The sequence below is a fragment of the Diabrotica undecimpunctata genome, chromosome 7, assembly GCF_040954645.1.
Source record: "Diabrotica undecimpunctata isolate CICGRU chromosome 7, icDiaUnde3, whole genome shotgun sequence".
NCBI lineage: Eukaryota > Metazoa > Arthropoda > Insecta > Coleoptera > Chrysomelidae > Diabrotica > Diabrotica undecimpunctata.
Window position 1 is genome coordinate 159,685,362 of NC_092809.1, and position 15,051 is coordinate 159,700,412.

Sequence of the window (15,051 nt, forward strand, 5' to 3'; positions counted from 1 at the left end):
CAGAATGAATACGAATCTCAGAGCAGGCCAGGATCCACAAAGGATTGTCGAGCCAAAGATGATGATGATAAAATATTAAATGAAATTGGTCATCTAAACTCACGCGCCGTAAGTGGTGTAATGTAGCCGAAATCACGTGCCCATCATAAATTCTAGGAAATAGGAAATGAAAGGTTTTTTACAGATTTTCCGGTACTTTTCGCAACATAATTGTTACTTTTAGGTAAAAATAGCAACTTGGGTGTTGCGTAACGTTTAGGTAGGAGGAGGGGGTATAGAAAAACGTTACGGTTACGGTATGTTACGTGGAGGAGAAGGTTCAAAAATCTTCAAAAATTGGATTAATACTTGAACGACCCTTTATACACTCACTATTAAATTTCTGTTACAAATTCGAGTTTTATATCATTAAAATATTTAAGCATAACATACATCGATACAGCACTGATGATGGAATATTAATTCCGAAAACGTTCTGTTATGTAGCCCGATAGGGTTTTTATTAATATACCTTTTATAAAGGAATTTTTAAGTCAATTTTTTGTGATACATGGTATACAGCCAAGCTACAGGAATTTAGTGTCTTTCCTTGTGGAAACGAAATACTTTTTATTTAATAAAATTGAATTTTTTTTATTTTAAAATTAAAATCGATTCTTTTTAATTTGCGGATATCTTGTGATATGTTGAATTTTGCGTATAAACTAATTTTTTGTTGCAGAAAGATCCCGAAACGTCCTTATATCAACATGACCAGCAGTTGCGCCGTAATGTATAAACAATGAAAACTGCAAAAATAAATATAATCCCAGAATTTGAAGACTGACCGACTAGGGCCATACTTAAGAAGTACGTAGCATTCGTCGCCATGGTGTGAAAAAAGAAAATCGTGGTTGTGGACGGTGTTTTTAAAGTGTATTATTTATACTGAATGATTTTTATATACAGCTAAAATAGCTCGAGAATTGTAGGAGATGTATTTTAAATTTACAGAAAAAGGACAAACAAAAAGAAAAGTACACTTTTCTACAATAAAAACCTTTGTTTGCAATATTTCCGAAAATAAAACATATAGTTTTAATGTAAGATCTCTATTACGTGTGTTTGAAACCACTTGTTAGTATTTTGTATGGACTTGGATTTAAAAGTGGCTCCTTAATCGAACATATACATGGTTTTGAAGATTTTACTTTCAACTTTAAGATATTGCAAAAAGTTATAAAACATACTAAAGTTATAAAAAGTTATAAAACATACTATTTATTTTCTAAATAGGTAGTTTAGTAACACTCTGTATTAAAATTGTATTTAAAGTTAATTGTACATTACATTTTTGTGTCTACCACTTGTTTTCAATTATATAGTGAGTTTTATGTAATATCTTCTTTTTTATGTGCCGTCTTCTACCGAAAAGTGGCGACCATCTAACCATAGTTAGATGTTCCGCTTTGTGTCACATGCATTATATTTGTAGCTTCTGGTATTTGGAATTATTATCCTAAGTTTCTCAGCCAGTTTTTCTTCTTTTTGCCCAAACCTCTTCTACGTTCCATTTTGGCACTATAAGCTGTAGCAGATTGTACTTGCCATTATGGAAAACATGTCCCAGATATGACGCTTTCTTCCTTTTAACAGTTGTTAATGATAACATCTCTTTACCCATTCCTCTCAATACCTCTGTGGTAGCCACTTTGTGTCTCCAAGGTATTCTCAGTATGCGTCGGTACTGCTACATTTTTTTAAAGCCTCTAACTTTTTGTAGGTAATTAATAATATTTAATACATGACGGTAAACAATGTTTTATGTAAATTTCTCAAGTCTGTAACTGTTCTTCTTAGTCTACAATAATTGTTTTTTATGCTATAGCTATCTTGCCTTAGTTGTTGGTTTTCTATCTCGCCATTTTTCTCAGAACCATTTTTCCTTAGCCTCTTACAATACTTATCTTTTTGCTGACAGTTCTTTCTAGTTCTTTATAACATTCGGGTTTATTCTTATTTTCTCTCCTTCTGTCCATAAGGTGTAATATTTATCGGTAATATTTATGGTTAATATCTCGTCTTTGGTCCACTCGTTCTTCTTCCCTTCCGAGTACCTAACCTAACCTAACCAATCACTTCTTTTACACCGTTGCATATAGCGTCCCCTATTACTATTAATGCTTTTTATAAGTTGATCGATATCTAATCTATTTCTGGATTAGAGTTTTAGTCTGATTCATAAGTGGGCTACCAGTGGAGTTCGATCAGAATTATTTATATCAACTCCAGGATATGTTTTGGCTGAGATTATTGCTGATATTACGGAATCGTTTGTTTATTGTTATAAAATCTATCTGATTTCTAAAGATGTGCCAAGATTTGTTTTGTGGCGACTTCCAAGTGCATAAGCTTAATGGTAACTTAAACCAAGTATTAGTGACATTTAAGTTTTTCTCCTGGCAAAACTGTATTAATTGATCACATCGATCATTTCTTTTTTTCAACCCAGACTTACCAACTACGTTCACTGACTTCGCTTTTTCCTATTTTGGATTTAAAATCTCCCATTGCAATGGTAATGTCTTGTTTCTTCAGGTTTTTTATGATCCTAATTCTTGATAAATCTTAGCTGTGAGAGCATAAACCTGAATTATATTTAAATCTAAGGGGTGCGCACTTATTTGGAACAACTTGCAGATAAATTATGTTTTCTGATTTTATTATTTACTAGAACCGCTCCTACATGCCTACGGGTTAACATCTTCTTCTCTTCTGCCCGAAAAAAACATTGTTGCATCCTCGTTCTCGCACTTATCCTCGTTACCTGGCCACCTTATTTTACTCTTTTCCAGAATATCAATTTTGAGTCTTTTCATTGCAGTGTGTTGTTTACGAGCTGAGAAAGAGTTCTGACGTTCCATTAATGGTATTCTTTTCGATGTTTCTATCCATCCATCCAATGGCGCTACAGCCCAAATCGGGCCTTGGCCTCCTTCAACAGGCTTCTCCAATCATCTCGATTTACCGCTGTTCTTTTCCATGAACGCGTTCCCAGGCAGTTCCTGGCATCCTCATCGACTTCGTCTTCCCATCTCTTTTTAGGTCTTCCAACAGGTCTTTTTCCCTGCATTCTTACATTTAATAATTTTCTGGGGATTCTATTCTCTTGCATGCGGACCACGTGCCCTGCCCACCGTAATCTCTGCAGTTTAGTATGTTGTACTAGAGTTGGTTCGCTATATTATTTACTAGAACCGCTCCTACATGCCTACGGGTTAACATCTTTTTCTCTTCTGCCCGAAGAAAACATTGTCCTTCTCGCACTTATCATCATTACCTGGCCACCTTATTTTACTCTTTCCCAGAATATCAATATTGAGTCTTTTCATTGCAGTGTGTTGTTTACGGGCTGAGAAAGAGTTCTGACGTTCCATTAATTGTATTCTTTCCGATGTTTCTATCCAGTCGCGCATATTTCAACAACAAGATGGTTTTACTAGGGATATATAATGTGGTAGTCATCCCGTAGCTTTCGTTGGCGACTGACTGGCTCCTTGTCTTTGATGCATATTTCTCAACTCCAGGACAAAAGAGTGTCCTAGCATTTACTAACTCATCCACTCGAAGCCGTTGGTCATTAAGTGGAGGATTGCTTATAGCCTCGTGGAGCCTCGTTTGTAATATAGCAAGATATAGCAAATGATCAGGATCACACGGGCAGGTGCGGTTGACATTTGAATAGGAGGGGCTATACGTTGCGCATCACTATCCCTTGCATCCCATGAATATTATTTAACATTTTTAAAAATAGCGAACTGACCTCAAGTTTTTACGACATGTATTTTGAGTACATTATTTTTTGTACCTCGCAGATAAATAAATATTAGTACAATCAATTATATAATGAAAAGATATATATAAGATATATATAAGGAAAAGGAATGGGTATACAATTGAACGATCAGGATTACATATATACTTTACAGTTTGCAGATGATCAGGTGGTGATCTCAAATGACAAAGATGACATGGAATACATGCTTAGAAAACTAATTGAAGAATACCAGAAATGGGGATTAAATATCAATTTAGAAAAGACAAAATACCTCTCAATTGGAGCTGAAGCAGAACAACTCGATATCGATTACAATCAAAAAATAAATCCATGCAACGAATATAAATACCTGGGCGTCATCTTCGACCGTAGTGGAAAAGACGAACGAGAAATAGAACATCGAATTGTACAAGCACGAAGAGCTATAGCATGTTTGAACGGAATTCTATGGAGTAAAGAAATATCAAAGAAAAGAAAATGGAACATCTATGAGACAATGGTTAAAACTAGCCTACTTTATGGAGCTGAGACATGGAGAATAACCGAAAAATATAAGAAAAAGGTCGAAGCCACGGAAATGGATGCCATCAGAAGATCGATGAGAATATCAAGAGCCGACAGAATACGGAATGAAGTGATAAAACAACAAATGGGTATAGAGGGCACTATAGTTGAGGATATTGAGAGAAAACAGCTCATATGGTATGGGCATGTGAGCCGAATGGGGGACGAAAGATTGCCTAAAAAAACGATGATGTGGCAACCCCCAGAGAAGAGGAAACTAGGAAGACCACCACAGAGCTGGAACCTGGGAGTTAGGAAAGCGATTAGCGCTCGAAATCTGGACGAAAACCTAACTCAAGACAGAATACAGTGGCGTTTGGGAGTCGGACAACGTCGTAAGACGTTATAAAAAACCGAATATATATATATATATATATATATATATATATATATATATATATATATATATATATATATATATATATATATATATATATATCAATTATATAAACTGATTTTAAAAGTTGTCTCTGTAAGATTATTGGATTATTTACTTTATAATATTTCCGGTTTTAGATATTCAATAGACGCAGATTTAGATTTGTTATTTATGATTGGAATATGTTATCAGAATATAGCTGCAGGAGATTATTATGAATTTAAATGAAAATAATTTATGTATTAATTGTGAAAGAAGCTTTTCCTGTTCTGTATATAAACAACTATAATCAAATAGTAAAACATTATCGGTACCATTGCTTTATATTTTTGGTCGACACAGAAGTTTGCGATGTACAAAACAACTTACTATCATTTCCGAGTATTCATATTCGCTATTAATAAAAAATCACTCTGTATGTATGGTTTGTTTATTAAAATTGATTTACGGAAATGAAACTGTATTGTGCGATTTCGTATAAAAATGTAAATGCTTCGGAGGAGTATCCAACTTTAGACGATTTTGTGGGTCCTTCAAATTAAAAATCGTGCACTGCTTAATGTGTTCTAAAATTAAATTATAATTAAAAGCGAAGCTTTTACATAACCCGTTTTAATAATTTTTTAGTGAGAGTATTTCTTTTAAACAAGATTTCTTTAAATTTTTATTAACGGTATTATTCAAGGAAATTAAAAATATAACGACGGTTTAAGGAACGGTTACGGAGTATTGAGGTGTATCTTAAAAATCCTAATATTTAATGTATTTTATAGTAAGGTAGACCTATTATTACTACATTAAGAACTGAGGTTGTGAGATTATAAAATAGAATGACAAGACCCATTACATAATTATGACTGAAAATTATGAAGTTTGAAAGAAACCGTTAGTAATAATCTAAAGATTTGAAAGTATGAAAGAGGAAAAAATATTATAGACAGCATTTTAACAGTAGTGTTACAGTTGACAATTCAAAGCGTTGACAACCTATATGTCAACTGTCAACAAATAAGAAACAGAATAGAAATAATGCAGAAAATAACTCATCTAGGTTCTTCTTCTTATGACGCAGTCTCATTCCGAAGGTTGGCAATCCAAATGACAGTTGTAGTTTTGAAAACTGCAACACGTAAGATTTCTGCAGATAAACTCGGTTCGCTATTCCCAGTCCGAACTGTCTAGTGAATTTAGTAATTATTTTTTTACGAAGTTAGTTACTTTTTGACATACTAGAAGTGGCTGGAAATTACTATACAACCAAGCACACGTACTCATAGCCAATATTATTAGTAAACAAACTAAATAGTAAATAAAATAGAACTTTGCGAATTACCGACAATCAATATTTATTTATCTGCACCATATAATAAATTGTTATGTTAAATTATAACAACTAAAATATATTTTTTAAATATATACTACCCAAAATTTGATGGGTTTAGTATACACTTTCACTATTTAGAATAATTCTTCTTTTTTTTTAAAAAAGAAAGAAGTCTGCAATAGTAGCATACTTGAGCTATTAATACTGAGAAGTAGGAATTGTTGTGTTGTAGGTTTCCGACAATGAATCTGTCAAAATGTGCCCGAGCTAAGCGAATGGAGTTTACGCAGTCAAACCACCTCCCCAGGTTCTTCAACCATGACGTCTTCCAGCCTCTTCCTACTGACCTTTATTACCCTGTATTATAAGTCAGAAGTAGCTCGTACTTTGACCTCTTCATACAGTACAAGTAATGTATACATACATTCGATCTATAAAAATTGGCATTTTACAAACTTCTCGAGGCCCTGAATTCTTTTATTTTCTTTATAAGAAAGACAACGAGATATTTTATAGAGATGATTTGTTGTATTGTTTATTTCTTAACATTTAGATGCTTGCAATCCATTTTTAACTTCGAACTACGTGGTATCCATCTGATATTCGCATTCCCTGTAAAGACTTGAATAAATAAGTCTGAGAAAAGTTTTAACGACATGAGGCATCTTCTTCTTAAAATACTTTATTCATTTACGAATGTTGGCGACATTTCTGGCATACTCGCTTCCATCTTTGCAGCTCTGAAAAGTGCATGGGCGTCGAGATTTGGCCGGCCTATTTTCCTTCAATGTTACCCTGCATACAATTTTAAAAATTGATATTGGAATTCCTAAAAATGTAGTTTCACTCTTTCGCAGCATTAACTTTCTCTCCCTATTCGGCGTAATATTTCAGCCTTGGATATATGATCCATAGAGGCAATTTTAAGGATTCTCCTGAACAGCCACATTTTGAGAGCCTCATGGCGATTCATGATGTTAACTTTTATTGTCCTAGTTGGCACCTCATACATCAGCATTGAATAAATGTAGTAGGGGAGGAGGGGGCACTTTTGAACGTTTTTTCTTTTTGAGTGTATTGTGACTTACTTTACCTACAATTATTTATTTTAGGTATCGCAAACAACATTAGCACATGTAATAATGTAATATTGTCTATCAAACTTTTATCAAAAACCAAGAAAAATGTTCAAAAGTGCCCCTAATAGGGGTAGCCATGAACTAAGAAGGGGCGCATTTGAATGGCCTAAAAATACTTTGAAATCTAACCAAAAAATACAGTTTATTATTGAAAGGACACAAAATATACAAACGTGAAAAAACACAAAGTACCTAAGGTATAGATATTCAAACAGGAAACTAGTAATTTTTAATATACAGTGTAATTATCCATCAACTTTGAAAAAGAAATAAATGATTGCGTTTTGCAAGTGCTGTAATTTGAATTGTTTATAGGGTGTAATTTTAAAACTACATCTTTAATGGGGACTATCGAAATATCCTCCGTTTCTGGAGTGAAAGGTTGGACGTGTCCCTTTTCCCTTAATTCTTTTCAAAAATTTAACTTCAAACTCTGAATCCACAGCAAATATTTCAGTGATCTGTCACACATAATAATTACACAGCTTTTTTGTAACAAACTTCGCTAAAATATAGTCATTCTGTTCATATTTGGCAATTTCTCCAATGATGAGTCCTCCGATTCATCTGAACTGGCATAAACGATGTCTTCATCGAATTCCAAAGTTTCACTCTGTGGTAACTCCGCATTCTTCTTAGTAGTAGAAGTAGTCTTCCAAATGATTCTTTTCATCTTATTTGCTTTTTTTGCTTGGACTATCGTCATACAGCCAGACACAAAAGGACTAAGACAGTCATCATTATAATTATTTACCTAAATGCCCTATCAAAATAAAAGATTACATCGATATTAGGAGAACAGGGACACACTCTTCTCGCCTAGGGACCTATCAAGGCATTGATTTATATAAGACACAACAACACTAGGTCACGAAGAGGAGGAAGTTATACAAATGGTTTAAAACAAAGGTAACAAGATTAACTAAATAATTTTTAGAGAATTATAATGATAATTTGCTGTCTTTTAAAAATTTAATTAGAGTTGTAAATATCTACAGAGCCAAGTGATAATAAATATAGTATATTCCAAGGAGCTGCTATTTTATATTTTAATAAATCATTTATAAGTTTGGATGAGTAGACTCTGTTTTTAGAACAACCAAAAAATATATGATCTAAATCACTTTCCTCTCCACAATGCTCACATTTGTCATCATCCACAACCTTTATTTTAAATAAGTGCTTTGGATAACACGCGTGTCCGAAACGTATTCTAATAATGGAAGTTATGTGCCTCCTGGAAGCTCTAAAAGACTTGTACCAAGGTGTTTCTGTTAAAACTCTAGATTTAACCTTTTTTCGTGCTGTAATATTTTTTTTTTCTGGGGTTGATGTAGATAGAACAGCTTCTGTTGAGTTGTTTACATTATTTCCTGGTGGTGGCCGGTCAGTAACAAAAGCAAAGTCAAAATAGTCATCCGAAAATACAAGACGGTTTAGGGGCCAAGTGTCCATTTTTCTAAAACCTTCAACTATATTCTTCATGATAAATGAAGAAGTGTATGCAGTGTTTCGAGTAGCTGCTAAGTCATGTATGATAATTGCTCGAGCATGATGCATTATCATCCATTCGTTAGCAAATGTAAGTTTTGATTTACATGACGAATAAACCGCTACATCTATTGGTTGAAGGCGATGTGAGGTGTGGGGTGGAAAAGTAACTAATACTATACCATTTTCACATGCAAACATTATGGATTCAAGAGAATAATGATTTTCGTGATTGTCCATCAATATTAAAATTGGGGAATCAGAAGAGCACTATGTATAACGTTTAATGTGATACATTAGACAAAGAACCTTGAGAAACAGTTCCTTGGTCCTCCATTCAGAACTTGGCGAATAATCCAAACCCAAGGTTCCCAAGGGAGCTCCATTCAGCATTGTATCATGAAAACGGGCTCTTGGAAATATGTACACCGGAGGCACAGCATTTCCTAATGCATTAATTATCCCACACATAGTGATCAGGGTGCCTCTCTCTGCTGAAACTATCTGCCCAACTTGTTTGATTCCCTTTTGCGTTACAATGTTTGGAGCTTGCAGGACGGTACTGATATTAGTTTCGTCTAAGTTATAGATCCTGTCAGGTGTGAAATCGTGGGTTGAAAAAGCACGTTCATAATTGTCCCAACATTTTGTTTAGTGTTTTCGGGTTTCCTCAATGTCAAATTTTGGTGCCTATTTTTAAAATACTGCAGCCAGTCTATACCAGCAATTTTATTGGCATCCCATTTACTGGTGCATATAGGTTTATTCAGTCTTTTTGCATAATCATAAACCAAAATTCTGATTTGTGTGTATGTTAAACCGTAATTTATTTTTGAAAATTTTAATATGTAACTAATCAATAGGTCTTCTCCAGTTTTGTTAAAAACTTGACCAGTAGAATACAAACTTAATTAATTCGACAGATCATTATAACCTACACCAATTTGATCGGCCCTTTCTGGTTCCTGTCTCCTTTTTATTCTATAAAATAGTGTCGTATGTTTAATTTTATACGTTGCAGCAGCCGTGCGAAGTTTCATGCCACCTTCCACTGCTTGTACGACATTTTAATTATCATCTTCAGTTGGAAGCACTTCTACACGTTTTCTTTTGTATGTACGTACCATCCCAGTTCCTAAAAATCCACATTTAACATCAATTTTAATTCTTCCTAATGGAGCTTGCAGTAATAGGGCAAAAAATTTAGGGTTAGAATTACGAGGTTAAATATCGAACACATACCTTGAAAAACCCCTGCGAATTGCTGGCTAGCAGCAACACCACCCAGTTCCGAATATTTTGCTTGTATTATCCTTACAACCAAAATTACACACAGATGCGTTTAAATACCGAAAACCCTACTTTTGCAGTTACGTTTGTAAGCACAACAATCGCTCATGCAACTTCTTCTTCTTCTTCTTTTGGCATCATAACCCTGGATGGGTCTTTGCCTGTCTGGCTATGTCCTTCCATTCAGATCTCTCTTGTGCCCTTCTTCTCCATTGTCTTATGTTCATTGTTTTCAGGTCGTCTTCCACGTCATTCAACCATCTCGTTCTGGGCCTTCCTTTTTTTCGCCTTCCTATGGGCTTCCATTGTAACATTTTCTTTGTTGTTTTGGCATCGTTTTGTCTCTGCACATGTCCCAGCCATGACAGTCTTTGACTTTTCACAAATCTTACAATGTCATAACCTTCATTTAACTTCACACTATACAGCGTTCCACGTTAAGAAAATAACATTAGGCTTATGGAGATCAGTGTTGCCAAAACTCTCAGGCATGCGGTTTACTAGATTGTCGATATATTTTTAGAATTTCCATTTTCAATTAACATTTAACTGTAAAGAATAACAACTGAAGAACCACAAAGCCTTATTATCATTATGTAGTCTCAGAAAACGACATAAAATCGCTGACATACGCACACCGTATTATTTTAAGTTGCAATTAGTAATTAGATATATGCAAGCGGACCAAGCGGTCCGTTTATTTGCTTTTAAATATTTAATAGCCGGCAAAGTGCATGATTTAACTAAGCAATATTTTCTACTGATTTCTATGATTCATGGTATATGATATTCTTACCGAAAAACAAATAAACTGTCGTTACTATAATTAAAATAAAATAAAATTATCTTTTGTAAATACTATTTATTTAATTAAAATATTTTCCCTACTTTTCATCTCTTGTTTCGAATGGGCACTTTTGGTCAATTACGTTAAAAAACATTAATTTAATTCATGACTATGAAAACGAAAATACAAATAATTATACAACCCTGAATCGTGCTTGTGTTCATCGTGGCATCGCTGCGCTTCTATCGTCCATAAGAAATACATGGCCCTATATCCGCAATGTTATTTTCTTAACGTGAAACGCTCTATAGTAGTATAAATGTAGCCAACACCGTATAACAAAAATTACTAATATTGCGGTGCTTATAAGAGGGATATTTAAATTGTTCAAATTCACCCCACGTACAAAAGTGCCCCCCTCCCCTAAATCGAAAAACGGTACCTTATTTTTAAATTATGACTCTTGTTCTAAGCAGAGTTCTCATATTCATAACTGTTACTCTTGTCTGTTTAATTCTGATACGTATCACTATGTCTGGGTCTAAGTCATCAGTTATCTAGCTTTTAAGACATCTGAACTTGGAGACTTGACACATATTATGAAGACATTATAAGACTGTATTCGGGTAGTCATCGCATTGTGAGGACTTAAGTTTTTTTTGTCGTGGTATCTATGTTGATTTTAACCAGTCTGATGGTTCATTGCGCTACATACAAATAGATAAAAGGATCAAATGAGTTCCATAACAATGCAATGAGGCACAGAACATTGTATCCATTTACCAACTACTTCCCGAGTCTCTTTGTACTTTATAATATCAACATTCAGATATGTTTTTGTAAGGAGTTTAATCCATTTTTAGTATTGTTTCCGTACTCTGGCTCTGGCTTGCGTTTTTTCGAGAAGTTGACATTGATAACCGAAATGCATGTTCCACCTCTTTTAATACCTCATCGATATCAAAAATCCATATTTAATTGGTTCTATTATTTATAATAAGGTAAGCTTATAGCACAAATTGAAATAAAATATCTCTTATATGTATTTAAAGTTTGAAAAGGTTTATTAGATCTACATTCTCTCATACGATGATATGATTTGAAAATATCAATTTGCAAGGTGGGTAAATGCATTAACCGAATTTTATTTTGATTAAAATGCATCTGTAGATGCTTTATTAAATTCTAATTGTCATATAAAATCATCTCAAATACACTTAATAGCACAAGATACAACATGCGTCGCTTTTTAATTGTCGTTTCTTATACAAATAGTACTTAAAATTACAGAAACTGAAATTTAATAATAATTCTACTGCTACGCCTCCGGTGACAAATACTACTACAAATTGATTTTCTTATCTTTTTCAAAAAATGCTTATTTTACTTTACTTATTTATCTGAAATCGCACAAAGTTTTATTTTTCTCGATTAATGCAAAAATTGAAAACAAGAGGTAAACCTTATATGGACGTTTATTTTTAAAAAGAAACTTTTAATTTTAAAACTATGTTAGGGCTATTATGTAACGTGTACAGATTTTTTAATATTCTCGTAATATATTATACATTCTAGAAACTAATTATAGTAAATCTGTGATGAAGACTTTGTCATGTTAATTTTAGGAGTAATGTGTGTTTTTGTAAAAATAATACCAAAATATCATAGGTGCAAGATTGGCTATGTTTTTGGCTTTACCTATTTTATAGTAGGATCAACAAAAATATTTTACTTAAATGAAAATTTGTATAAAATCGTGTATTAGTGATTTTATTAAGTTCAATTTAAACTGCTGTGTAATTATTTGTGTTTATAGTAAATTATCTGGGTACATTTATTTAATTTTTTCTAAAATTTTTAAGTTTGTGTACTATTTTGAATCTTTAATTTAATATAATCAGAATAGAGGCATACGGAATCGGGAAGTTTTACTAGAGATTAACTGTCGTGTTAATTTATCTATATTTTCGCAAAAAATCGAAAGGTTTTTGATTACATTCAAGTTAGTGTATTCTATTTGAAGAATTAAGTAAAATATTAAAATATTTCATGATTTAATGGATAGTTTTATAAATTTCAACCTATTACTGTTTCGCTAACATACTTCGATCATTTACTTGCCAGTAATCATTAATTCATTCTTCTTCTTCCTTTCTTGTTTCTTCTTCAATATTAGCCTCCTAAATTGTTTAAATTATCGCACCATCTTTTTCTTGGACTGCCAATACTTCTTCGTCAATTTAGTGACTTATCTTGTGCTATTCGTACTATCCTATCCTCTGCCATTCTACTAATGTGTTCGTTCGACTCCTGTTTCAGTTTTGTCACCCATCCATTTATGTGTTCTATATTTCATGCTCTTTTATGTTTTTGCTTCCTCCCCATCCAACAGACTTTTCCCTGATATTCGTCGGAGTATTTTCATCTCTGTGGTTTCTAGTAGTTGTCTCGTTTTAGATGCCAGGTCTTGTCTCCGCCGTGTATGTTAATATAGATCTAATTGCTGCTTTATAGATTCTTGTTTTTGTGTCTTGTCTTAGGTGTTTGTTCTTCCAGATTGTGTCATTAAGAGATCCCGCCGCTTTACTTGCTTTTAAGCTTTGTTGTCCTACTTCTTCTTCAACATATCCGTAACTAGTTATATCTATTCCCAGATAGCTAAACCTTGCTTCCTAATATCTTCTTAATATGCCTTATCCAATTTTGAACCAAGGCAGTTCCTCTGCTAGTACATAATGTAACAGCAAAGCCCTTCTAGAAAAAGTTTTTCATAAATCCAATTTAGTTTGTTACTGTTATTCTAGAGCGTCTAAACGTGCTATATTCCTTTAGTTTTTTTAATACTCAATTTTATTGAAATTCTCTTAGTTTCCGATGTGAGTTCCGAGTTGTATGAACTCTTTCTCATATTTAACTAATACTTGACAATCCTTATCTAATACTGGATGTGGAAGCCTATCCGGATAAGAAATGACAATATATGTCGAGTTTCCGTAGAATTACGCGAATCCTTATTGTTTTTTTCTATTTCGATGTTGTGGAACCTGTTTAAGTGTTAATTGTCAATTTTAGTCTGATCAATATCTTTTTTGGAAGTTTTTTTTTTGTTTTTGGGTTCTTTTTAGAATCCCCTGTTGTTTTATGTTAAATTGGTTTATGCCAATCCTACACGCATGGGAGAAATTACAAGAGCCCGTTCCAATGTAGATAATACCTAGTATGAATAAAGTGTAGGCTGGTTCCCCCTAGACTGTTTCTTTCAGTTTATTTTAGACACGCAACTGCAATGCAAGTTTGGGAAAGCTACACTGCCCGTTTACAAAGCGGGTTCCTATTGTTTTGGTCTCTAGTCAACTTCTTGAAACAACTTACTTAACTATCGCTAAACCGTATCAGTTTTAGCTTTTTATCCTTACGGATATTGTTTTACAGGCAAGAAGAGGTCTTGCAAAGTCGTGTAGACGCCTCCACAAAGAGAGTCTTGATCTGTAGTTTTAAGAACCATTTTGAAGATGCAAGCTAAAAAACTCATGCCCCATCACCATGTCAAAGTGGAACAGTACAATAGAAAAATCTTAATTTCATTTCCATATACCTTATATACAAATTAGACAGAATTTTCTTTTTAATAATTTAATAGCACAAACCTCACATTAATGCAAATCGTATTTTTATTGGCAGTATTTATGGCCTTTATAAAGATAACTGGATAGTTAGTTTCCGATACTATGACGTCAAATGTGACCATATATATGCGGTTCATGTGTTTATAATTCTTTCATAAACCAATTTCTTTAGAAAAGAGTCTAGTTTTTTGTTTTTTATTCAGTCTCACATACTGTTATTTTGTAAATTTACAAGATGTTTGATATCTTACCTTAAAATAAAATGTCGTTTTGCTAGCTTTTATAAAACGCTAAAACGTTGTAAATTCGTATTGTTCTGAAGCTATTTTCTTGTGGCATTTTAAAGTAATTACTATTTAAATTTACCCATTTAAATAGTAATTGTTGTAAATTCATTTTATATTCTCTTAGGTTGGAACAAACTTTACCTATTGGCATGTTATTTGATTTTTATGGAATATGAAAGCTTTTGATAGTTATCACGATCTTACTTATGTTTTTTTTTTCTTGTTTGTCCAGGGATCAAAGTAACTTTTCAGATAAAATTTTTATGACTACTACAGCAGGAGTATGTATATACATAGAGCTAGTATAACATAATCAGAATGTGTCCCACTACACTAAGAAAAATTCT

General features: G+C 33.2%; 1 protein-coding gene across 2 annotated transcripts in view; it reads left to right on the forward strand.

The window, feature by feature from the left end:
- LOC140446094 (basic helix-loop-helix ARNT-like protein 1) overlaps positions 1–15,051 on the forward strand; it is a 243,697-nt gene extending 228,646 nt beyond the window's left edge. For both annotated transcript variants that reach the window (XM_072538624.1, XM_072538623.1), the window contains one exon: positions 722–15,051. In XM_072538624.1, the coding sequence (XP_072394725.1) occupies positions 722–778 (57 nt within the window). In that variant the 3' untranslated portion in view covers positions 779–15,051. The remainder of the gene's footprint in view (positions 1–721) is intronic.